The sequence below is a fragment of the Manacus candei genome, unplaced genomic scaffold, assembly GCF_025592945.1.
Source record: "Manacus candei isolate 608988 ecotype Guabito, Panama unplaced genomic scaffold, ASM2559294v1 h1tg000088l, whole genome shotgun sequence".
NCBI classification, from domain to species: Eukaryota; Metazoa; Chordata; class Aves; order Passeriformes; family Pipridae; genus Manacus; species Manacus candei.
In genome coordinates this window covers 7,758,764-7,783,814 of record NW_026138136.1, presented here as the reverse complement: position 1 = coordinate 7,783,814, position 25,051 = coordinate 7,758,764, and the positions used below count along the sequence as shown (strand labels likewise).

The 25,051-nt window shown below is 38.7% G+C and overlaps 1 protein-coding gene across 4 annotated transcripts in view; it reads right to left on the bottom strand.

Annotated features, from left to right (window-relative positions):
• MOCOS (molybdenum cofactor sulfurase) overlaps positions 1 to 25,051 on the bottom strand; it is a 211,389-nt gene that overhangs the window by 113,837 nt on the left and 72,501 nt on the right. For all 4 annotated transcript variants that reach the window (XM_051812637.1, XM_051812639.1, XM_051812640.1 and 1 more), the window contains one exon: positions 8,737 to 9,375. In XM_051812637.1, the coding sequence (XP_051668597.1) occupies positions 8,737 to 9,375 (639 nt within the window). The remainder of the gene's footprint in view (positions 1 to 8,736; positions 9,376 to 25,051) is intronic.

Genomic DNA, 25,051 nt, shown 5'->3' with positions numbered 1-25,051 from the left:
TGTGGAAACCACAGATTGCAATGGCTGCTTTGGAGCCCACTGTTGCAGCATCCATGCAGAACAGATGCAAGAAGCTTTGATACATGCTCACAGGAACAGTCCGCATCCAAAACTCACGACAGCTTCCAATGAGCTATCACTACTCATTTGCAGGTCAGAGACACAGGAAGAGACAGAGACACTGAGCTATATTTCATGAATTTCCCCGCCTGCTCCTAATGTCCCAGGTCTTCCCCATCCTGCCTGAAGGAGCTCCCCTCATGTGGATGTGGCAGATCTGACTCTCTCCACGCAGAGCTGCCACCCTCACAGAAGCAACCTCACATCACTCTATCTGGGGCTTGGTGCTGCCACTTACAGGTGTTGTTTCAACTTTTCCTCCATTTTTGCCATTTCCATTCTGCTTTTTCTTATTTCTATTATCTCATGCCTTTAAAAAAATCCCCAAAATGGAAAATATAAACACCTTGTCATGGTCATTTCCTGCCCTGACGACCTTCTTACCACTCCTTCCACTGTTTGGGCAGCACAGCTACTAGAGGACAAGGAAGGAGCATGGAAACACAAACATACCTACACACATATCCTCCCTTCCCAGCCCTCCCCAAAAGGTTAGAGAAAGCAATAATTGCTTTCCTGGGGAAGGAGGGAAGATGTGAGTAGGATTTCTTCCTTTTTGGGAGGTTCTGAAGACAGAATAAGGATATCCTCTGTGCAGGACCAGGTCTGCAGGCAGCATATGTTGCTTTCTGCACATCTCAGGCTGCATTATGTAAACCCAGACCAAACTCACTCTAAAGGAGCCAATAAAGCTTCAGCAGCCAACTCAGAACAATTTCAGCATTGCTGTGGAGAGTATTTAAAACACATACACACGCACGCCAGAGGATTCAGAGCACACTAAAAGTAGGTTAAAATAATGTTAAATATCTAAATTGACCCCCTGATACCAGTTACAGCTCTTCCATATGCCTGCCTTAGCACATGCTTTTGTCTCAAAGACTTCAGAAGTCAAACAAAGAGCATTATACTAATTATATACTATACCGTAGAGTATTTACAGCAATTCCAGTTACTAAGAACTGCCTGAGGTAAAATGAGAGAGCAAAAGCTTTAAGTCCTGTGCTTTAAAGTAAATCAATTCCCTAACACTAACTGAACAGGACTTATATATTGTAAATACGGTCTGGGTCAAAAAGCCAGCCTCACCCTTTTACATGCAATATCAAGATACTCTAAGTACACAGTACAAATGGTAAAGAAAAAAATGTGATCTTTATGCCAAACAAGTTACCGTTATTTTTCCTCATATGTCAAACAGGTTAATCGATCACACATGTAAAATCTACAAAGCACAATTAAAAATTTACCATAAATTTCTCAGCAGAAGACTAATTCTATAGAATCACAATAGCTGGTTCTAGAGATTCACAAGACCTTTTAGAGAAGTCTTAGGGAAAAGGCTGGGAAAAGGTTTGATTCTAAACTTGAGCATAAGAACTCCCTCGGGTAAAACTATGTCATGACAACATTTTAGCCACAATGACTGCGAAGATATGTCCCAGTTCAAGCAAAATTTTTACTCTATTTGATCAAGGGCAAAATCAAATCTTGGTATAGAGCAAATCTTTGTTTTATACCAAGAAAGAATTACTTTCTTTCTTGCTAGCATCTCAAACACTTTATATATTAAGAAAAATGCATTTTATAATGAGATCCACATTTCTCTTTTTACAAAATGAACGCATTGTAGCTCTCTAGAAGTCTATAAGGTTTTTAAGGTTTATTTAATAAATCAATAATTTGGTTCCAGCCATATACTGGGATGGAGTTTCCTAACAAAAGAGACTGGTGCTTGATGTGATTTACATGAGCCTCTTTGCACTGGGCATGTGGCTAACATTAAGCTCATGATTACTACTGGCTTTCAGTAAGACTTGGACAATGAAAGAAGAAACATGGTTAGTTTGGTTCCTACTTCCAAGTAAGAGAATCCACAGTACAGTTAAAAACTTCCTTGCATTTCTATTTTTTATTAATTTCGTTTTGCTGAACATTTCAAAAAAGCATGCAAGATCCACTACCTCTCCTACCTGAGGAAAATATCTTCCTCTGTATTCATTTCCTTACTGCAGATTGCAGTTTAGCACAAAGACACTCCGGGAGTGTACAAATGAATACAGGTGGAGTTGGCTAACAGAAGCCACCTCTGCCAATTGTATTGCCTCTTCAATGTTTTACCTGTATTATTGCTTTTCTTCGGGTGACTGCCCACTAATCCAACTTAGCAAACGTGTTTTTAAGTGTCTGGTTGCACTCTACAAGCATTTATCAGAGGCACTGCTTTCAGTTTATCCCAGAGTCAGCATTTAAGGTGAATCATGGTGAATCAAGATCAAAAGTGATACCCTCAGGATACTGTTTGGGTCTCTGGTGTACAATTTTCAGTTTATTATGACTATGCTGAGTTTTTGGGGAATTGGACAACTTCAGTATTAAAAATAAAAAGCTTTCTTTTGCATCAAACACTGAAGAAGCTGGCTGGCTAGCAGAAAAACATATCAAATGTCAACTGCCACCTTGGATCTGTTGAGAGGTAATAAGACAGATTGCATGAAGCTTTCCAGCAGATACTTCCACTTCAGCAGAGAAGAAAAAGAAAAATGGGTTACTTGAACCTTCTTATATTTACTCAGAAAGGGAAAAAGCCCCCTTTTATTTTTTCACAGCTCTTGTTTTGAAAAACAGTTGTAAAAGTTGTCAGAATTAAGTTTTATCAGTTAAATGAAAGGACTTTGTCTGCCTTTCAGAAAAGAAGAGCAGCTGTGTGACGATCCTACACAGTCCTCCTTAATGACCTCTGGCCTTTCATCTCTGCAAAACGCAGTGGCACTGGGGGCTGAGGGGAAGGAGGAGATTTGTTCACCCTCTTCTTCCCTGTTCAAGCTTACAAGTCTCTGCCAGTGGCTGCAACAGGTCTGTAAGGTGCAGAAGGTAGTCTCATGGTGCAAACACCTATTAGAAATTAGATGAAGACCCCTGTCACTTCCCAAGTATCTAGTCTGAAAGTCATCACTGCTGTTTGAAAGGGTGTTTGTTCAGGAATTTTACAGATTTGGAAATTCCCCCATAAGTGGTCCTGTTTGGAGATCTGTAAACATCATAAAAATGTGGAAGCAGCATTAAAAAAATCCCTGAAAAAATGTACTAGTAGATAGGTTAATATTTAAGTCCACCTATGACATTAAAGTAATCATGGACAGGTAGAGTCCTTGTGTGTGGAGCCAATGGGTATATGCTAGGCTACCGGGTGAGCTTTTACATAAAGACTGTGCTCTTCTAAACACAATTCACACCCTAGGTGGTTTCTATGCACTATGAAGAGCTTCTACGGAATAAACCAGCACCTGTCACTATATTCTTTCTATGCTGACAGAAACAGTCAATCGTGCTAAATAGACAACTTCAAGCAAAGATCAGCTTTTTTGCCAAAGGATTCTTGAGCTGCTCCATATCCACCACCCAGCCTCAGGATTTTGTCTCAACTCTCGATTTTGTCTTGGGATCCTAGTATTCATCTTTACCTTTCTGCCTCCATTTCCCATTCCTTCCTTCCTTTCCCTTCCCTGCACCAGGCACAAACTCAGCATGCAACTGAGAATCTAAACCGTGTCACTAAACACATACCTGCACAAGCATGTGCAGAGTTGTCCCAGTCATTTCTAGCTACAGTGTCAAGAATAAAGAAACCTGCTTTGGTTAAGTACAGTGCACACAGACTACAAAAGTGTGGGTGTTGCTTTGTGACTGTCAAATCATTCAAGAAGCAGAGACAAGAGCCACTAAAACTCATCAGGGACAAAGTCATGCCATCTGGATTTCCAAAGCTTTTGAAAATGCATTTGGAAATGAAAAACACACAACAGCTAATGCACTAGATATTTCACGCTGGTAGTCTAAGATGCAGATATCCAATTTACAGATAACACAACAGCTCCTTTTTCCTTAGTCATAAATTCTGGGATGATCAGATTTTGAACAGCACTCCCAGTTACAAAAGAAAAATAGGACAGATGATGAATATTTTATCGCTGAATTCTTGCTATACATAATCATATTATTTTATTATCTCATGCTGTGCAGAAAAAAAACATGGGAAATGAGGCTAGATTTGTGAATGATAATAATAATTTTTCAAGCTGTTTGATATAAGGATGAAAATACAATAGACATGATTTTAAAGGTCGAGATAGGAAGACTGGCTACTGACATGAAATGGGAAAATGTGGAAGTGATTTAAGGGTAATAAAGAAATGTAAAAGAGACTGTGATACAATAATTTATACAGCAGGAATAACAAAATAAAGTACAAGAAACACTAGCAAAAGCTGTATCCATTAAGAAAAAAGGTAACCATTTTGACATCCCGGGAAGGAAAGAGGAATAAACAACTTCTCGTTACATTACTCCACTCAAGTTTCACCTTGACTTAGAACAAGTTATTTCCTTAGTACATTGCTCTTAGATTATGTGTGAACAGGAAACACCTTCTGCTAATGGTACTCAGATACAGATATCCAAATCCACTTTTCCAATGACATTTGCTAGAATTCAGGTTTCTTATGAATTACCACATGAAATTACATGTTTCAGTGTATTCAATCTGAATGTTAAATACATAGTGTAAACAAGCTTTTTTTTTTTTTTAATTAAGAATAAAACCTTTTGGAATCACAAAGAAATGCCTGAAGAGAGAATGCAGATGGAGCTCAGAAGAGGTGCACAAAATCAATTACAGAAGCTGCAAAGGACCCCATGGAATCTCAAATCCCACCTCCTGCCTAAAGCATGTCCATCCAGTTGGAGCAGATTGCTCAGGTTCTTCTCCAGTTGTGTTTGAACACCTCCAAGGACGGAGGCTCCTTACTCCAATTCGACAAGGATAAAACCTGATTAGAGTTGCTGTTTATATGAGAAATAATGACCCAAGTGTTTCAGTCACTAGCAAAGAAATGGAAACATGGCCCTCAGATAAGGTAATCATATTGTCTTTGGCCATGGTGACCTGGTATTTCATTTGAAGTGTAGTAGTCCCGTTCCTAACTTCTCTGTATTTTATTATCAGGAAAACATTTGAAAAAACATAATAAAGCAAACCCATAGCAGCTGAAAGAAAAAAGTATTGGATGATATAGCTTGGAGCACATTGACTGAGAATGTCAATACAACACGTTTTTATTTTTTCCAAGAAAGTGAAAAAAAAAAGGTCATTCCTAGCCTATCTTTGAAAACTTCAATCCTCTCCAGTTCTCTAGGGATTATGGACAGCATCAGTGATGCTCTAAACATGAACTTTTAAATATTAGGGTTTCAAATAACAACCAAAGGATTAGATGAGGTCAAATATAAATATTGACCTATGAACAATAACTCAGACTGCCTGTGTGACATTTCGGTATCTAACAGGAACTAGTATCCAGCTGTCAGATTTGATTATTTTAGTTAGTATCCCTCGTACCAAGATTAGACACTCTGTACCCAGCCTGACTTAGAAATCAAATTCTTTTGTTTATAACACTGTAGTAGAAGAAGGTAAAAGCAGGCCCTTCTTCTGATTCAGTAAAGAAAGCCCTTGAAGCAGTATGAGCCTCAAATACCTGAAAGGTTTATAATTGATCAACCTCTGAAAACTTTTGACAAAGATACCAGAGACAGAATACCCCTCAAGGTTCCCACATTGTTAATTAAACAAAGTGTAAAAGCAGAATTCAGATCTAAACCACATTTCAGATACTTTTATCTGCTATGCAATCTTAGGAGTTGTGTATCACTTTTCTGTAGAAAAGCTGCTCAAAAGTTAGAGCTGCCCAGATCAAATTAAAGCTGTTTTCCTCTTTGGCTTGCAGGTGATCCAGGAGCACCCTGGGATCCCATATTTCTGTGCTCCTTCATCCTGACTTTCAGTGAGTGCTGCACTTCAAAGACTTTTTGGTTTGAAAAATCAGAAACAGAGGTCAGAATGCTGATGTTTCTCTGCTGTTTTTATTTCTAAATTAAAATATTAACTGGACATCGTCTGTGCCAACATGCAATTCTGAAACAATGCACGGCCTTCACATGGCAAGAGCCACCTGAACACGGTCAGCCTCTGCATTTACCAGTCCAGGACCAAAATGCCACAGCAGCATTAAGAACACACACCTAGAAGAGGTGCAAAACATGAAGTGTCATTTTTCATTACTACATATGCAGTGAAAGGTCAGACATTTACATCTTGGGAGATGCAGGACATTGTGCTTCTGAATACACGTCCATAAACAACTAAAAGGAGATTATATATACATATATTCAATACTTGTTTGAATACTATGGGATAAAGCCCTGGAAGGAAGAGGGGTCCAAGAGAGCTGGTTAAGATTCAAGGGTCACTTACTCCAAGCCTAGGAGCAATGCATCTCAACAAAGAGGAATTCAGATAAAAATTCCAGGAGACCTGCATGGATGAACAAAGAGCCTCTGGACAAAATCAAACATAGAAAGGAAACCTACAGTGGCTGGAGGCAAGAACAGGTAGCCTGGAAGGAATACAGAGAGATTGTCTGAACTGCTAGGGATCAGGTTAGGAAAGCCAAAGCCCTGATAGAATTAAATCCAGATAAGGACATCAAAGGCAACAGCAAAAGCTGTTGTAGGCACATCAGTAGTAAAAGAAAGACTAGGGAAAATGTGGGCTCTCTCCAGAAGGAAACACGACACCTGGTTACTCGGCATATGGAGAAGGTCGAAGTACTTGATGACTATTTTGCCTCTGTCTTCACTGGCAAGTGCTCCAGTCACACCACCCAAGTCACAGAAGGGAAAGGCAGGGACCATGGTAGGAAAAGATCAGGTTTGAGACCATCTAAGGAATCTGAAGGTGCACAAGTCCATGGGACCTGACAAGATGCATCTGTGGGTGCTGAGGGAACTGGCTTCCGTTGTATTTGAGTTGTGGCAGTTCAGTGGAGTTCCCACTGAATGGAACCCCCATTTTTAAAAAAGGAAAAAAAGACCTGGGGAACTACACACTGGCCAGTCTTACCTTGGTGTCCAGCAAGATCACGGAGCAGATTCTCCTGGAAATTATGAGCAGCTGACACACTAAAGGGAAGGGATGCCATCCAGAGGGACCTCGACAGACTTGAGAGGTAGCCCCTTGCAGACCTCATGAAGTTCAATAAAAACAAGTAAAAGGTCCTGCACATGGGTCAGGGCAATCCCAAACACAAATACAGGTGGTGGAGAATGGATTTAGAGCAGCCCTGGGGAGAAGATTTGGACATGCTGGTTTACAAGAAGCTCAACATGACCCAGCAATGTGTGCTTGAAGCTCAAAAGCCAACCATGTCCTGGGTTTCATCAAAAAAAGAATGGCCAGAAGGTCAAGGGAAGTGGTTCTACTTCACTCTCATGAGACCCCACCTGGAGTAATGCATCCAGCTCTGGGGCCCCCAACATGGGAAGCACATGGAGCATTCAAGGGAGTCCAGAAGAGGGTTATGAAGATGCTCAGAGGGTTGGAGTACCTCTCCTACAAAGACAGTCTGAGAGAGTTGTGGTTGTTTAGCCTGGAGAAGAGAAGGCTCAGGGGAGACCTTACAGCAGCCTAACAGTACCTGAAGGAGGCCTACAAGAGAACTACAGAGGAACTTTTTACAAGGGCATGCAGTGACAGGACCAGAAGCAATGACTTCGAACTGGAAGAGGACAGGTTTAGATTAGATGTAAAGAAGAATGTTTTTGCTGTGATGGTGTTGAGGCACTGGAAAAGGCTGCCCAGGGAAGTTGTAGATGCCCCCTCCCTGGAAGTGTTCAAGGCCAGGTTGGATGGGGCTCTGAGTAACCTGTTGTAGTGGAAGATGTCCCTGCCCATGGCAGGGGTTTGGAACTACATGATCTTTAAAGTCCTTTCCAATCCAAACTGTTCTATGATTCTGTGATTAAATGCCATTTTTTTGTGCAGATGTGAGACAGGAAGGAAGACCCTTTACTGCATTTATGTAAGTTGTTGCTGGCATGAAGGAGAGAGGCAGAGAGACCAAACATCACTATGAATGGCATTTCAATGGCGTTAAGGGACTGGGGAAGCTTATTCATTGCCCTGCATTTCCTTACGTGTATATGTTCGACCCTCTGTAGGTGTCCTTTATTTTCTGTTGGAGAGCTTTGCTGTTTCTTCAGAACCTCATTCAGGGAATAAGAGCACCACAAATATCTGTTATAGGTAACAACACTGCACATGTTATTCTGATAATGTTTCTCTTGAGAGTAAAGCATGCCACCTTTCCAGTGAAATAAATAGTCCTTACTTTGCAGTTTCACTGAGGGTCGTTACAGTACGTGATCAACCTTGGCCTGGCTGCTCTGGATGCAGTGTTTCAAAAACAAATCAAAGTTCCACTGAGGTGTCTTAAATACCAACTAAAAAATGCATGGACTGACCTTTATGTCAGTGAATGAAGTCTTATATTTTTACAAGTTGTGGCAAACTAGATCAGGAGAGGAAGGCAGATATTTCAGATGATGTTCTTTAGATAGGAAAGAAGAATACTAAGACAAACTGAATGAGATGTGAAATACCTATCCAACTTCATAAAAAGCACAGGCATCACAGTCCAGTGCATACACCAAGCCTAAGACATTTGTCTGATGCAAACAGTATCAGCAAAAAATCTGTTTTGTTAAACAAAGCCTTACCTTTCTGATATCGATTTCCTTGGGAAATAAAAATCCTCTCCTGCAAGGTAGGCAGCTGCAGTTCCACCTCCAAAATAGGTTTTCCTCAAGAGGGGAGCAATCCGGTTGTTTACCAATAATGCTCCTAAACCAGTTGGGAATCCAAAGATCTTATAGAATGAGATGGGAATAAAGTCAGCTTGATGAACTCCCAGGTCTAATGGAGAACTGCTCACGTATGAAGCTGCATCTAGTAGAACAAACCACTTCCCCGGTGTTTTGATGGGGCAGAGTTTTCCAGATTTTATGTCCTGTATCCATGAAAGGGGATATTTGGTACCAGAAAAATTGCTCTGAGCTGGATAGGAGAAAAGATGAGGTGTCGTGCAGTTTTGTTCTTCAGCTGGTAACCTACTTTCCGCTAACAAGATTTCTTGTGGTGTTATTGGAACAGACAAGACATTCATTGATGCAGTTATCCCCCTCATACCCACCACAGATGTATGGCTGTCAGTTAAGTAACAAAATCGACTGCTGGGTTGCTTTGTGCCTTCAGGTATCCAAGGGAATGATTCTGCTATCAGTTTAAGCGCAGCTGTGCATCCAGATGTGAAAATGATGGTGTAATCCTCAGCAGTAGTGTGAAAGTGTTGCAATATTCTGAAAAATGAAAAAATAAAAAGATCCATTTATTTTCTGATTTTTCTCTTTTATTACTGCGTGATATATTTTGGTTTTCCTCAGCATAAAGTCTTCTACTCTGACACCCGATATGAATAGAAGTAGACATGTTTTGTCAAATAGCACAATAAACTTCAAAAGGAGAACCCAAATCATTTTGCCCACAAGAGACTCTTTCTAATGCTACAGTGAACGTGGCCATGTTCTTAAGGATACAAGCCAATTCTGCTTGGCTCCAGAGTGGCCAGTCTGCACATAGTTAAAATTACACTGTCCTTGAGAGAGACCTGTTCTATTTGCAAACTTAGGGTTTTCAGTTTATCAAATATTTACAGCAGACAGAATATGCTTCAGTTAAAATAAGCTACTTAAATAGTGGGCATCCAAATTAAGGGTCACAGTATTCAGCAGGGAAACCTTAGCATACAGTTTTGCTCCTTGCTTACGCTATTAACAATAGAAAAAGAAGGCAGCAAGAGGCAACATAACGCTTTTCATGTGCCTTATGCACATAAGGTTGCAATCTCTGTAGTCCACAAAGATAGCTCAAGCCAGAAGCAATCTAATGTCTTCCAATGAGTCAGACTATGAAAAGCAAACTGCTCTCTTGAGACATGTTTATGCTATACATTTTTTGATGCCTGAACAGCACCTTGTTGGCTCTAAACTACCTTTTGTGAACACCATCTAATGCACCTTTTGGTACCCATGCTAGATCGTGCAATCTCTTATCGTTTTGCAGTGTGCAAGACGGATCTTTTCAGAGGCTGAGGAAGAGTTTCAATTCAATCACCTTTCTTACCTTTTTTCACCTGATGAACTTTCTCTGAATTAACATTTAAAAAACAGGAAATGTAACAAACATCTGAGAGACATCAGCTTCAGTGCATGGAGCAGAGCAAACAAAATTGAACCAGAGCATACACGTTGCAGCTCAGAAATGCTCTCCAAGTAGCTGGCATTCTGCTCTGTGTAATTCCAAGGTACAGACCAGCATTTGGAGAGTCTGTGAACTCTGGTTTCTAATGTGTAGCATTAAAAGTTTGCTTGTTTCATATAACAGGTTATTCCCTTACTAGAACAGACAGAAACTGAAGACACAAGTGCATTTAAATGTAAGTTGTACAAAAGGTTATGTGACAAATTCAAGCTAAGAATCCTGAAACATAGGACAGCAGTGACATTCCTTAAAATTTTAGAGATTTTTAAGAAATTTTAAAATTTTCAGACTGGATACAGTCTGAAACACAAATGCTACACAATTGTAACGACTTTGACTATTTGTACTAAAAAAACACCCTGCAAAGGCCCACTGAAATGATATTATTAGTACTTTTTTTGGTTGAAGAAGACTGTTATGGTTCTGGGAAGTACAGAATGAAACAGATGGATTCCAAGGCCCAAATGAGACTTGACTTTCTAGAGAACTTACATTTTTGAAAACTGATGCAAATGGTATTTGATGTCTTCTGGAAATGAAGAAAGAATTGCAGCTTTTACGAAGGAGCAGGTCATGGATTTAGGTTTTAGACATTCTGAGAAACCATTTGAAAGAATTCATAAAGATCTTTCTGAAACAGACCTGCCACTGGACAGTTGCTGTAAGCATTCACAGCTCCGGACATAATTTTGAAAACTGTGTTCATAGAAACCAAAGTTTTCCATTAGATTTTAGAAACCCTCTTAGGGATAAAGACAGGAATGATCACAGAAGTTTTGGCATCGGGTATCAAACTTGACAGCCTGCCCTATTCATCCCTGTGACCTGCTTTCTCTGGTCACTGAACCACTCCCCCTTTCCCTGCAGCGAGCTGTACAGCCTTTCCCTCCACCACCTGCATTACAGCTTGAAGCACGTGTATGTGACTGAAGGAATCTGAAACCCTCAACCCAAGCAGTGGCCTCTGTTGAGGACAAGCTAGCTGTAGGGTTACCTTTTCATAAGAACGAGCTGACAACAGCAAAAACAAAAGGTACACTGAAGACTATTATCAAGTCTGCTCCTCTTTTCGTCTCTATGACTTCTCCACTATCCTCCCCTGTCAGCCTCCCTGTGGCACACAGGCTCAGTGGGAGGTGAGACACACCTAGATAAAATGCCAAATTTTGCTCAAGAATAACAACCTGCCGTTCTCCGTAGGAATTGTATACACTTACCACAGCACTTAATTTGACCAAAAGATACTGTAAAATGACTATAGATGAGATGCAGGAATGGGATTTAATAATGGGATGCTGTTGCCCAACCAGGAATATCAGAGCCAGTGAGTACTTTCATCAAACATTTTCACAGTTTTACAAGACAATAAATACTATTTTGGGTTGGTTAGGCTCACAAATAGTGACAGCTCTGTTTAAGTCATAATTGAGACAAAGCTTATTGATATTCTAACTATATTTAGTTTTAATTATTTCAAATTCAGAAATAGCTGAACAGTTCTGAAATAAAATACATGACACAACACTCATGTATTTCTCTATTTAGCTCAGTACCAGAAATTGGCTTTTCACATGAAAAAAAATCAAGCTTTAGGGTTAAATTTTCAAAAGAGTCCAAAAAAATTAGAGCCTTTTTTTCCCCAAAGGCATTTAAGTTCCTAGAGCTAGATAAACAACCAAGTTATATTTCTAATTGACTTAGATAGGAAATAGATTCTTCTGTGACTCAAATTAGGTACTTGTTGTATTTTTGGTCTCCAAATGCCTTATAAAATTGCTATGACTCCAATACTTGCAAAAAAGGTGGGATTTTTAAAGTCAGATTCACATTTTGACTGAACTGTTTCTAACCTCAAAAAAAAAAGAAAATAAATAGATAAAGCAATAGCAACTGAGTTCAGGGAATTTCCTTCTCCAGAATGGCATCTGATGTGCAGAGCAGAAAAGCTGCAAGCACCTCAGAATAAGGTTTATAAAACGAATACCACAAACTCCTGAACTAGAGCAGCACTGCCATGATAAAATCAGAGTACTTAGGGATAGAGAACTGCAATACGTCTCAATGACTTTTGCAGCCCACTGTACGACATCCTGTTTTGACATGAATATTGGGAAGCACTGGCTATTACACACAGAATTCCTAATGCTGTCTGTCTGCGTATAAAACATACCCCATTACAGTGAAATGCAGTTACGCTCCAGCAAGATTTATAGCCACGTATAAGGTCGTTGTTGGCAATAGGACTAAAGACTTGTGGTAGAAAACTGATAACTTGATCTACTATAGCTCACAGCTGCAAACAGAAGCAGTATTTTATAGTATTACAAATTTCCACTTTTCACAAAGGACTCTTTGGAAGAAACGACTAAGAGGGTAATTGTTTCATTAAACATATTGATACAACTGTGCCTTCATTTGGAAGACGGCAGAAAGGCTGAGAAACTTGACCCAGTACCTTTCTTTCAGGCTGGCAAGGTGGGGGAGGAAGCTGCACACTCCATCTTTGCAGTACACTGAAGACCCACCATGACTGGCCACCTCTTCTCCTTCTCTTCTCACCTCCCCAGGAGCTTACAGATCACACATAGACCATGAAGCCTGTCCAGAGAGAAGAGACTGAAAATGCCCCCACTTGGCCACACTTCCCCATGAATGCTTATATTCTGAGACCTCTCTGTTGGCTGGTGTTTAATAATTTTAAAAAGTTGCCATAAGACTTGTATCTTTATGACAACAATTGAGCCAAAATGCCTTTCCACTCTGAAGTGGAAGGGAAAGTCAATCATTTTGAACCTAGGCAAGCCTGCTGCCTCATTTTATATATTTAATACACACATAATTAATAATTTCTTTATATTTAAAGATTTCTGTAATCAAGCCATATATTTTGAGGGAGTAGTCATATTATCTAACTTACCTAATCCAACAGCCTGAATTAATAGTTTAATTAGAACTATCACTCCACAGTGCCACTGGCAGCTCTGCAGAAGGTAAAGGCTACTATTTGTTCAGCCGTCTTAGGGAAACTGTTAAATGAAAGGGATGCCCTCCAAAGCTGCTGCCTGGCTGCCATTACCTCGTACAAGAAACCCCATTTTCCTCCTTATCCCCAGATCTTTGTAGCTTTCAGCAGCAGATCAGTAGCAGTGCTCCCAGAAACATAGGTATGTCCATACTATACCATCTCCATTACAGCCTCCAGAAATTCAGTTGATTGAAATGGTTTTTCTTTCATGCTGCTAGACTTCAAATACTTATAAAATATGTTTTATATCAATTTCTCTCTATTTAAATCTACCATTTTGAAAACAGTTCTAAAAAGCTGAAGAGCAACTTATATTGCTAGGTTTGTTGCCCTCCACACTTTAATTCCAATTGGTGCAAGCATTTCAATTTCTAGTTGGCAAAATCAAAATATGACCAAGGAGTTTGTGGCTTACATGTTTTATATTTGTATTCACATTTTTATTTAGACTCTGTATGAGTTTTCATAAATATTACCAGTACAATGATTTTCTAGTTAGTAGCTGATCTATCTAAAAAAACCCTTACGAAAATGTAAGTATTGTCATTGTAACGAGGGATTCAGATTTGAAGACAGAAGCATAGTTATCTATAGTTATTCAATGGTACAAGTTTAGGTAGCACTTTATAAAGGAAACTCTTCAGCTGCACATTTACATCTAAAAAATATTTTTCATTATAATATTTTTCCAGTGTCATGCTACCCAGAAGCACAAATACATTTTGGACTTGTATTGAGAGATGTTTACCTTGGGCCTCAGAAATTTCATCATATTGTTTTGTGCTCTATAGAAACACTGAAAAGATGTAATTATGTTGTTGTTTAATTAATAGGTTTTGTGATAATGACAATTTAAAAAATTACTTCTGAGACAGAAAATATTTTGTTGGGTTTTTTTTAATTTAAATTTCATAACTGGCATTTTAATCCTTTCTGCACCCAAGTGTAAGTGACAAGTATAGACAGTGGCTGCATCTACATTTCTGGATAAGAGTATTTTAAACTTACCCATTTATTAATTACGGGTCACCACCAGCTATCAGAACAGTCAATTGAAAAACTCCCACCAACTTTAGCAAGGGCTCCTAGGGGTTTGTAAACTGTTGTGGCTATTACAGGCAGCAGGACCCGCACTGTGATTTAAGCTTAACTTCATGTGCAGCAGCAGTTCTTCTGCACACGTTTTTCTCTCTATGTATATGGAGAAAAAAAGGAACAGAAGAAGTGGCTATCCTCATTCAAGCCAATGCAGAAGGATACCATAAAAAAGGATACACTTCTTAACACAACCCCCAAATTTCTTTAACTTCTGTTGCTGACAGAAGTGACAGTTTACAGCTACATACATGAGGGAATGCTCTGGTTTAACAAACTAAAAAGATAAGCCTTCTTGGTAGGAGATGTCTTATACCTTATTTTGTAAAGACAAGGTCTATTCAATCCAGTATGTCACAGTAGAAAGTTATATTCTTATTGTCAATTTGCAATCCAAACAATAGCTAACTGAAATCTATAAACATTTTAAAGAATCAAATATATTTAAGCATGAAAAAAATCTACCAAATCTGTCTTCCTCCAGCAAAACATTAATTTAATGAAAAAAGCCCTTGTACAGTTTTAGTTTTTGGGGGTTTTCTTTTTCTTTTCTTGAAGAAATGTCTTCACCAGAAATCTATACTATATCATCTCTGCAACCTGTGCAGCTAATCCAGTGGAGGTCCACCAAATTGAAGGATTTGCCCATGGATTAATACCTGCATGAGGAAGAGCACTGGGACAAATAATCCTTATAGTTCTCTCTCAAAGTTTCCTCAGTCAGTCCACTTTTTTGCTTCAGTTTCCTTTCTCATAGTGACAATGCATAAATTTAAACCTTTCAGAGCACATGTTAACTGTGAAATAGCTGCACACCACTCTATTTATCCTTGCTAGTGACAGACACATAAACTTCTTTTCTGACCATTTTACTTGAAAGGCACTCAGTCTGAACCTGTTTTTTTCGCACTGCTGCTTGCATAAGAGTGATTAAGACCTCACCCACTGACATGACTGCTGTTTATTTGCTCCATGGATGCAAATTAAATAATTAGTTGGAATGCACCTCATAAGCTACACTTGGCATAGGTAGGTGATGGAAAAATCCCCCCTTTCTATTTGAAAGTATTACTTCCTCCAGGCATTCATGCTTAGCCATCTGAATTGAAGCATTTTAATCCCTTACATTTATTCTCCTCTCCAGTTCTCTGGAGACACTGCAGAAATACCTGTTTGCTTACAGAGTCACAGACGGTACCAAAAAAAAACCCCTCTTCAATTCTCTAAAGCTATCAGCACAGCAGAATGCCTGGAGTTTCTCTCACATAACAGCTTTAGAAGAGCAGGAGCTCTTTAATGGCCACAAAATGATTTTCTATAGGAAAAAATGCCTTGATGAACAAAGCTTATGAGAAGCACACACCCTGATTGAGAGGCGTTGACCCTCATTACCCATTACAAAGTGCACATCCAGAAGGTGTTCAGTGTTGCACCCAGCACACCAAGAGAGTAAACTACAAATAAGTGTGGTATTATGGCACCACATATAATTAGAAGAGTAAAGCAGTTGAAAGGACTCATAAAATCTACAGGCTACCTGTTGGTACAGTTTGTTCTAGCACACAACTATAACTCCTCTCACCGACAGAAGCCTCTAACACCTATAACTTTCTAGATGTGGCGGAAACCCCATGGTAGCTGTTTTCTTTGAAATTAAATGTTATTTTTCTGTGTTGAGAGGGAAGACCAATAGCTACATGGTTTTAAAACCACTTTGTGGATATTTTTTCTAAGATCAGCCGGATCTGTTTACTCCAGTTCTTGAACAACTGCCAAAGATTTGTAAAAACACCCATGAAACCTAGTATTTTCAATAATTAGGACACAAATGGCTCTGCAAATTTATACCATAGGTTCTTCAAATGAAAATTCGCCACTTGCTATTGAAGTCAACCAGGAAGGAAATGGAAAAAATAACCCGTATTTTAGGCAACCATTTAAGGTGGACTAGCCATAAACAAATGAACAAATCATTCCAACCACATTTGCACAAACTAATTACCAAATAGAAAAACTACAAATTAATATGAATCAGTTTTTAAATCATTAATGTATTAGAATTCAAACTATTTCTGTAGCAAATCTTAGGAGTCACTATGAGGAAACAAAGATATAACCAAACATAAGAAGATTTTGTACATGGCCTAGTATGTCACCTCAGTTGCTATCTAGGCAACTTCAGCATGAGATGTTTCAATACAGTATTTTCTTCATAAGTTAACTTATGAAGAAGTTAACATATGTTCATAAGTTAACAAAACCAAACAACTAAGGTCACTGTATTTTCCCTTTCCAAACTTTTCATACCTAGCACAGATTGTAAATTTTATATTTAGGCATCCCCTGAGTAGAAACAAAATTCTCTTCAACAAAAAAGAATGCAACAAAATTCTCTTTGATGGTGAACACTCAAGACAGCACAGTGCCAGCCAGAGGTATCATTTCTACCATTAATAGGCTCAGTATCCTATTCACAGGCTACATGAATAAATTAAAGGGTGTGTGTATGGAAATTCATATCACTGTAAGACATCTACACTGTGGACATCAGAGCACATCACCTTTTAGAGCCACCAAAAAGCCACACTCTACAGCAAGAAGCTCATCTGACCTAAGCTAGAGATCTACTTCAGGCTGAGATGTCTTACCCTGGACATGCCCAACTTCTTCCACTGTGTGCCAAAGTGCACCATACACAGCTATACTTATCCACCTTAACTTCAGCATTTTTGGAGCACAAACATTCTTCTTCCCAATCATACTTAGTAAGTCCTCATCTCTAACCTTTCCACATGCCCTGAGCTCCTGCTGGAGAGACTCAGTGTTGCAGCATCTAATTAATGCTGCTAATGCTAGCAAGCAACACCGGAAAGAGGCCTATCTACCTGCCCCAGAGACATTTGCTGGTAACTGGTCAAAAGTTACTACACATTGCTTTCCAATTCTTGGAAAGTGAAGCATAACAGCTGGCTATTTTCCAGCAGCATAACAAGTATAAATTTGTAAAGGTTGTTTCAGAAAAAAAAAAAATATATATACAAAAAAAAAGCACACCTAGGTGTTCTGATGGTTCCATAATCTAAAGTTTTTACAGCGGCTAACCTTAAGTAATATCAGATAAGAAATTAAATATTCTTTAGGATGTTAAAAAAACTTAATAAGCTAGCTTTTTTTTTTTTTTTCTAAATACCATATAATTGTTTCCAATCTTTTTAAAACATTATTCTTTGTTTAATTTTTATTTAATGAAATTTGTTTCTAGATCAGGTTTGGTCTTTAAACTGTGTACTTCTGTGATATCTTCAGCTATGGTGGTTTGTTTTTTTCTTTTGTGGTGGTTTTGCAACCATTTACAAAACTAGAGCAATTTTTTCCTGAAACAATGTGTCACATACCCCAGCCACTATGACTCTAGTCAATCTCTTTTCCCTGTAGGTGCCAGGGAATGGACCTTTGACAACCAGTAACTGTCCATGACCCATTTACAAAATGGATTTGCTACAAAGTAAGTTTGACTTACTTGTGTGTTGCCTGGTATTTTAGACTGTAAGGTGTGAGTAATGAAGTATAGCTTCAAAAGCATAACCCAGCAGTTCTCATACTATCCAGCAAAGTTAGGCTTATTCTGTGGTGCAGAATAAGACACATGAGTCTTCCATTACTTATTTAGTCTTTTTGGGGTGGCACTGCCTGAGACTAAGGTAGGTTTAAAAGACAGTAGGAGAGTAGTTGTGTAGATGAGCCTGTGCAACTCCTGTGTACTGGGGTTTCTCTATGCCAGCTACAAGCAAGTCCATCCCTGAGTCATCCTGAGTGCCACAGATGTAACCACAGTAGTTGTGACCAGGTGTGCCAGTCTCAAACATTCCCACATGGGTAACAAATTTCTTCCACTATCTTCTTTTTGAAGGTTAAGGAGTCAATCACTCTTACTTGTGGTTATCAGAAAATGGATATATTGGAGTCTACAGCCTGTGAAGACTATAGCTGCCTACCTCCTTGCACCACTTGGCAGACATCTTCCCAATGCTGAGATCCATCTGATGGTTTCTACTCCAATCCTGCTCTGAAACAAAGCCTTGATCTTAATTTTGAAATATATCAACCATGAATAAAGCGTGATCACAGCAGTGATAACACATGTATCGCCAACTCTTTAATATCAATGTGTTTCCCCGGAAAAATTGCAATACACAAGATGAAAGGAAATAAGGAGGAGTAAACTACAAAAAATGGACCCATAGTGGTGAAGGACTACTCTCATCCCAAATGTCCAAATGACCATTTCCAGTATAACCTTTTAGATCCACCTCTACAATGTATTGCCACAGTATGACTGATGCTCTAACTACAAAAAATCATTACAGCCCCTGCCAGAGCTTTCTTGCTTAAAGGGAAAAAAAATGAAGATAATTTCTTGCAATTCATAAAAGGCCTGTACAGTGAGTTCACATTTACTTGAGAAACAATTAGGCCCAGAACTTCAGAGGTACTCAGGTGTTTAAGTGGGAATTACATGATATTGTGAATCTGGGTCTCAGTTACTATGGTGATGGGGACTATGGCAAATGCTCACACATAAATAGACTTTATTTCATCAACGGTAGCTTTTCAAGTACTATGCTTTTGTCTGGAAATCACTTAGATGAAGATGTTAACCTGAAATCACCTCAGTCTGCTTTCAAAATACTGAGGGCTTACATAAATCTATTTATGCATTTCAGTAGCATTTTACTTTATATGGTACAGGTATCCCTGCAAATTAGATAAATCTTCAACAGCATTTTGTACTTCACCTTGCTCTGGGGAAAAGCCACAAGAGTGAAGGCTGGAAGACTGCTGGCCACCATTTATTTGCCATGTGTTTTTCATGTGATCTGATGTCCCACTTAGAGCATAGCTCTGATTTTGCTTTCTAAGAAGAACATTCGAGCATTTTACACAAAACCACAAAAACCTTCTGAAGGGTAGTGGCAATAATATGAAAAGAAGAGCACAGCCAGTAAGTCTTGGTGCATGAATTCCTGAAACCTGCAGGACTCTCATATCTTGGTAAAACAGTAGACAATTTGATTGCTTATGAGTTAGAAATAACACGATATCATGAATTGTTAGTGAAACCATCCTGGTGACCATAATTTCAGAAACACTAAAGAGTGAAAGGCTTTTCTGATTGTTTGTTGAGCTGACCAAAGGATTCATGGTGTCAGTGTGCATTTGCTGCAATTTGTTTACACCGAACCATGTTCCTGTGTTGACTTAAACAGCCCCGAGATTTCCCAGAAACTATGAATGAATGTTTGTTTGTACGGGAAACATCATTTCTGCCTGTCAAGTCGCTCTTCGTTCACCTTAAATCCTGACAATTGTGCTCCCAGTGCTCCTGGCAGTTGAGGGAAAAACTATTTGACATATGATAGATGCAACAAGGCATAAATGACTGTTAAGGGATAGTCTTGGCTTGCCTTAAAACAGAACTTGGTTGCAATCTACAGCAAACACATTCAGGGAAAAAGCAACAATAAAAGGATTTTAAGGAGCTCAAAAGTGGCATTTTCAGAATCATAAAATGAAAGCAGCTTACAGGAAACTTAAAACAAAACCCAAAGGATCACAAGACCACCATATAAACACCATTGTTTTACTAATTGAACAGAAAATATGAACCAAACTCAGGAACCAGATTCTCAAAATGAGCAAAGGATTATTCACAAGCGTAGGATATATTGCCATGCACAGGATAACACACTGTGCTCAGCTGAAACAAAACACTCAGCATCTTGTGGGAAGAGAACCACAGATCACACCTTGTAAACAGTGACAAAGTTGACTTTTTAAGTTCGAGTTTTTTTTACAGAGCAAAACCAAAAAAAAAAAAAGGTAAGCAGGATGGAAAAAATTTCATCATGTTTGAATTCTTTGAAGTGTTATTTCTTATGGGACGATTAACATTTGAAAAAAATTCTATTTCCCATTCCAGGTATCAGCAACCTTAAAATAAACTCCAAAGTAAGTAACATGTTTCAGCTGACAACTGAAATCTGACTGTAGCCTTTCAGCACTGGAGTTGACACCTACATGTGTTGAGCTAGAAAAGCAGGAAAACTCATTCTTCTTGGTTACATGTAGATACACGGAAATTGCCTTATTCAGACTTGGATAACTTCACAATATTGTCCGTGTTCGTGCACCACCAAAAATTTCATCACAAGATTATTTAATTTTTTTGTTTAGGGAAGGGGTTAATTCTTCTTGTTTTCATTTTTAAATGTGTGGTCATTGCAGCAGAAGTAATAGTTGCGGCAACACTAATGCAAATCCTATCAGTGTATGCACATGTGTTGCTACATACAGTTGCATAAAAGGAAGCCCTTTACTCTTGATTAAATTTCAAGGTAAAATATTGTCTAGATTTTATTGCTACTGGGATACAAAAGTCCTGAAAGTGTATTCAAGCTAAAACAAAAGACCAGGTACATCCATTCATTACCTTGTACAGTGATGAAACACTTTTAGGAAAAATATAATTAAGTGAATAAACCTTAAACTAGACATAGATATCTCATATAACCCTCTCGCATTAGTGAATCTAGGCATTCTACAAATTCATCAAAATTGGAAAACTTTATTAATGGCTGGAAAAAATTCCACAACAACTAGAAATTGCAACAGCCTCTGTGTTACTCTGCAGCATTACATTACAACAGGCTAGTCCTTGTGGAAGTGATCTATTCTCAAATACAAACCCGAGGGGATGTGAGCAGTAAGATCTGATCAGAGTTTTCATGATCTGCCAAAGCTGTTCTCCTCAGCTTTGGGCTCACATCTAGCAGGATCAAGTAACATTTCATATGAATGAAATAGGAGAGCAGAATACCAAGATGCTTACTTTACAAAGTTTTTTTGGTTAAAATCTACTTACTTTCTGGTCTCTACTTTTAGACTCTACACATCATAATTTCAACACCATTTCTGAAGATTCATCATACTTCTCATGCTTTGATATTAGCTTTGGTAACATCGAATATCATGAGGAGCAGAATGAAAAGTGAATATATTTGATGAATATTTATTCAAAGTTTTAAAGACACTCAGGATATGTATGTCTGTGCCCTTTGTACATTGCTTTCTGCAAACATTCCAGCAAATGTAGAGCAAGTACAAATGATTACAGAATGTTCTAGGAAGGTAAATACTGAACTTGTAATTGTACACTAAAAATTTGATTCTAAAGGCCGAAGGCAGAAGTTTAACACTCAGTCTGTATCTCATAAAAGGGTTCAAATTTTGAATTGCAAGAGTTCAAAATCAATTGCTGGTAAGCATTCCTCCAACAAGGATTTCAGCAAATTATTTGGTGAATAACAAACCACACTGAAGAACAGTCTAATTTTTATGGACAATTTCCAGAGTAAGTGATATGAAATTCCCAACACAGAATAAACAATTATGTTCTTTGCCCAGCTCACTGTCATCAGCTTACTAGGAATTTGTCCAGAAATGAAGCCAAAAGGCAACTTTTTTTCAGAAACCATTTATAAAGACAATTAAATCACAGAAGGATGTGTGAAAGTCCATCGTACTGCAGTATAAATTTTTAGCTATTACACCTTAGATTGCATTAAGTGTTTCTTCAATGTGACAAAGCAGCAGGAGAGAAGTGCTCTGGTGTATTATTTCCTACTTTTTAATCATCTGTCTAGACCATCTGGCTGCAACTCAACACTGCATGTCCCTAAGACAAAGGTAGATGCATGAATTGTCAAGAGATGCCATCAAAGTAAGTTACCTATGAGTATTAGCAGAAGGAATCAGAAACTGTAAGTGGTCTGATATAAAAAGCAGAAGGGTTCATTCCAAATGTACTTTGCTTGTGAGTCAAAGACAATTAAATGTGATGGGTACAAGATACTTTATGTGTTGCTGCTCATTTACATTATAGATCTACTGGGCTCTTTTTCATTATGCATAATTTTTAAACAAGTTTTTGAAAAGGGCAAAAATTGCATACATATTTTCAAACTTACAGTTTAATTGTTTTGAAACTCTGCCATTCCTTTACATAAGAATATTTTTATAGCAATATAAAAATAAAGGCATAGTTACAGTCTGTTGCACAAAACCTTCATAAAAGGAAATTAGTCCAATTAGCACTAGTTAGGCCACACCTTGAGTGTTGTGTCCAGTTCTGGGCCCATCAGTTTAGGAAGGACACTGAGGTGCTGGAGTGTATCCAGAGAAGGGTAACGGAGCTGGTCAAGAGTCTAAAGAGTAAATCACATTTGTGTAGCTGAGGGAGCTGGGGTTGTTTAGCCTGGAGACTAAGGGGAGACATTATTGCTCTCTACACCTACCTGAAAGGAGGCTGTATCCAGGTGGGGGTTAGCATCTTCGCCCAGCCAACTAGTGACAGGACAAGAGGAAATGGCCTCAAGGTGAGCCAGGAGAGGTTCAGGTTGGACTTTAGAAAGAATTTCTTCACAGAAAGGGTGGTTAAGCATTGGAATGGGCTGCCCAGGGGGGTAGTGGAGTCACTGTTCCTGGAAGTGTTCAAGAAATAGCTGGATATGGCACTTAATGCTATGCTTTAATTGGCATGGTGGTGTTCAGTCAAAGGGTGGACTCAATGATCTTGGAGGTCTTTTCCACCCTTAATGATTCTGTGATTCTATAAGTCTCTGTGGCTCAGAGTAGCTTTGGTCACTTCTGGTGCTCCACTTTTGCAGCTCATTAGAGAGCTGCTATGAGGCTCACCAGTAAAATGTTAGAACTGGGAATTAGCACTCGGTGATTCATTCACCTATTGTACCATATTGTTTAGACCACTGCCCCTATAGAAATATTGCTTAGATGTCAGTACATTCTGGTTAGGTTCCCACATGTAGAGGCAGGAAGCTAAGACCCCCTGCTTTGCACCTCTTGTTCTAAATTTCCTGTTCTAAAAGACTCTAGCTGTATTTCTGTTCATCTTTTCATTCCCACTAGCCAAAATCAATAGTTACCTTTACAGCAAAACAGTAGATACCAGAAGCAGTGGAATTCACTTAGCAGACAGCCCTGTTCCAGGGTGTTGCACCTCTCAGGGAGCTTCTGAGGTTAAAAAGGTGTTTCTACACATTACCATGAGCTGGGCAATTGCTGTGCTCTACTGAGATCTCTCTCTAAACCATTTACTCCTGCTGAAATAACCACCACCATTTCTAGTGTACTCACTGTACATCTTGGTTAGACGTCCACTTGTATCAAAGTGTCAAAGATATAAAGCTCTGTTTATATTTATTTAGGAGTTACTGCTTCAAATATGTGTAGTGACACAGTGTTGCTGATATACCACCTTTGTACCGTGTAGAGAACTTTATACAGCTCTCTGAATACATCTCTGAAGGCAGAACACCCACAATAGTTGGTAATAAACCAGATTCTGCTGCAGCATGTCGGTTTTTTTCTGACAGATGTTGGGCAGGATCCCCAATTCCCTGCATAGAGATGCTGATTGATTTGTATCTTTTCTTGAAGCAGGAAGGTTGCTGCTTCCTGTGCTACTGTCTGCCCCTCCTCCCTCCCATTTGGCAGCTATTACAGAAACTCCTGCAGCAATAGCTATCACTTCAAATCCTGTCTATTTTTCACTGGAAGCAGCAGATGAACCCATAACACTTCACCAAAGTTAGAAAGGGAGTGTTGACATATCTGTACTACAAGAGCACTGCAGGTTTACTGGGTGCTTAAGCCTTGGTTCAGGAGAGTATTTAAGCATGTCTTTAACCTTCAGTGTTTACCCATTGTTTTTAACTTGTCTGCAATTACACACACACCTAAAAACCTTCTTGATCAGAAATATTACAAAGCAAGCTTCTCAAATTCATCTTAGTTCCTCAACCCCCACAAATTATTCCAATGTCGTAAACGTCGTAACAATTTTATAAACTATTCAATAATTCTTTATTCAGTGTTGAGCTGAATATTTTGCTTAACCACAAGGTCAAGCAGCAAAATGAAAGTAGTCTGCCCTCCTATTGCCTGTAGGCTGGCAGTACAGGGGGAGATGTTGAGCAGACTTGTAACGGTTTTTAGCATAGCTTTTTTTGTTTCTCTCTTCGCATCAATGTCCTGTTCTGGAGGTCTCTAAGAAACACAGTTAGAGAGATTCTAGATAAAAAAAGCTACTTTGTTTATAATACTCCTTCAAGTTGCAATGCAGATGTCTTCCAATATCTCTGCGCCTACACATTTCTTTAAATGTAAGATTCAAGGTTAATTTTTATAAAAATAACTCCACATACTAACTTCTATTATTATTATTTTATATTATATTATTAATAAAATATTTCAATTAATATTTTTTATATTATTGCAATTTTAGTGCAAGTTTTAAAAAAATGTAACTGTTTCCATTGCCTTCATACTTCCCCTAAAATGATTAAAAGATAAGGACTGAGATTAAAAAAAAACCCAATCCCCAAAGCCATCTCCCAGAATCTCACTTCCTCTTACCATGAAGCAGTAGAACAGGCACACACTCATTGTTTTTGTTTAATTATTTGCATTCTTTTACTACAAAAGAAGCTCTGCTCACTCACAGGATCCCACTGTGA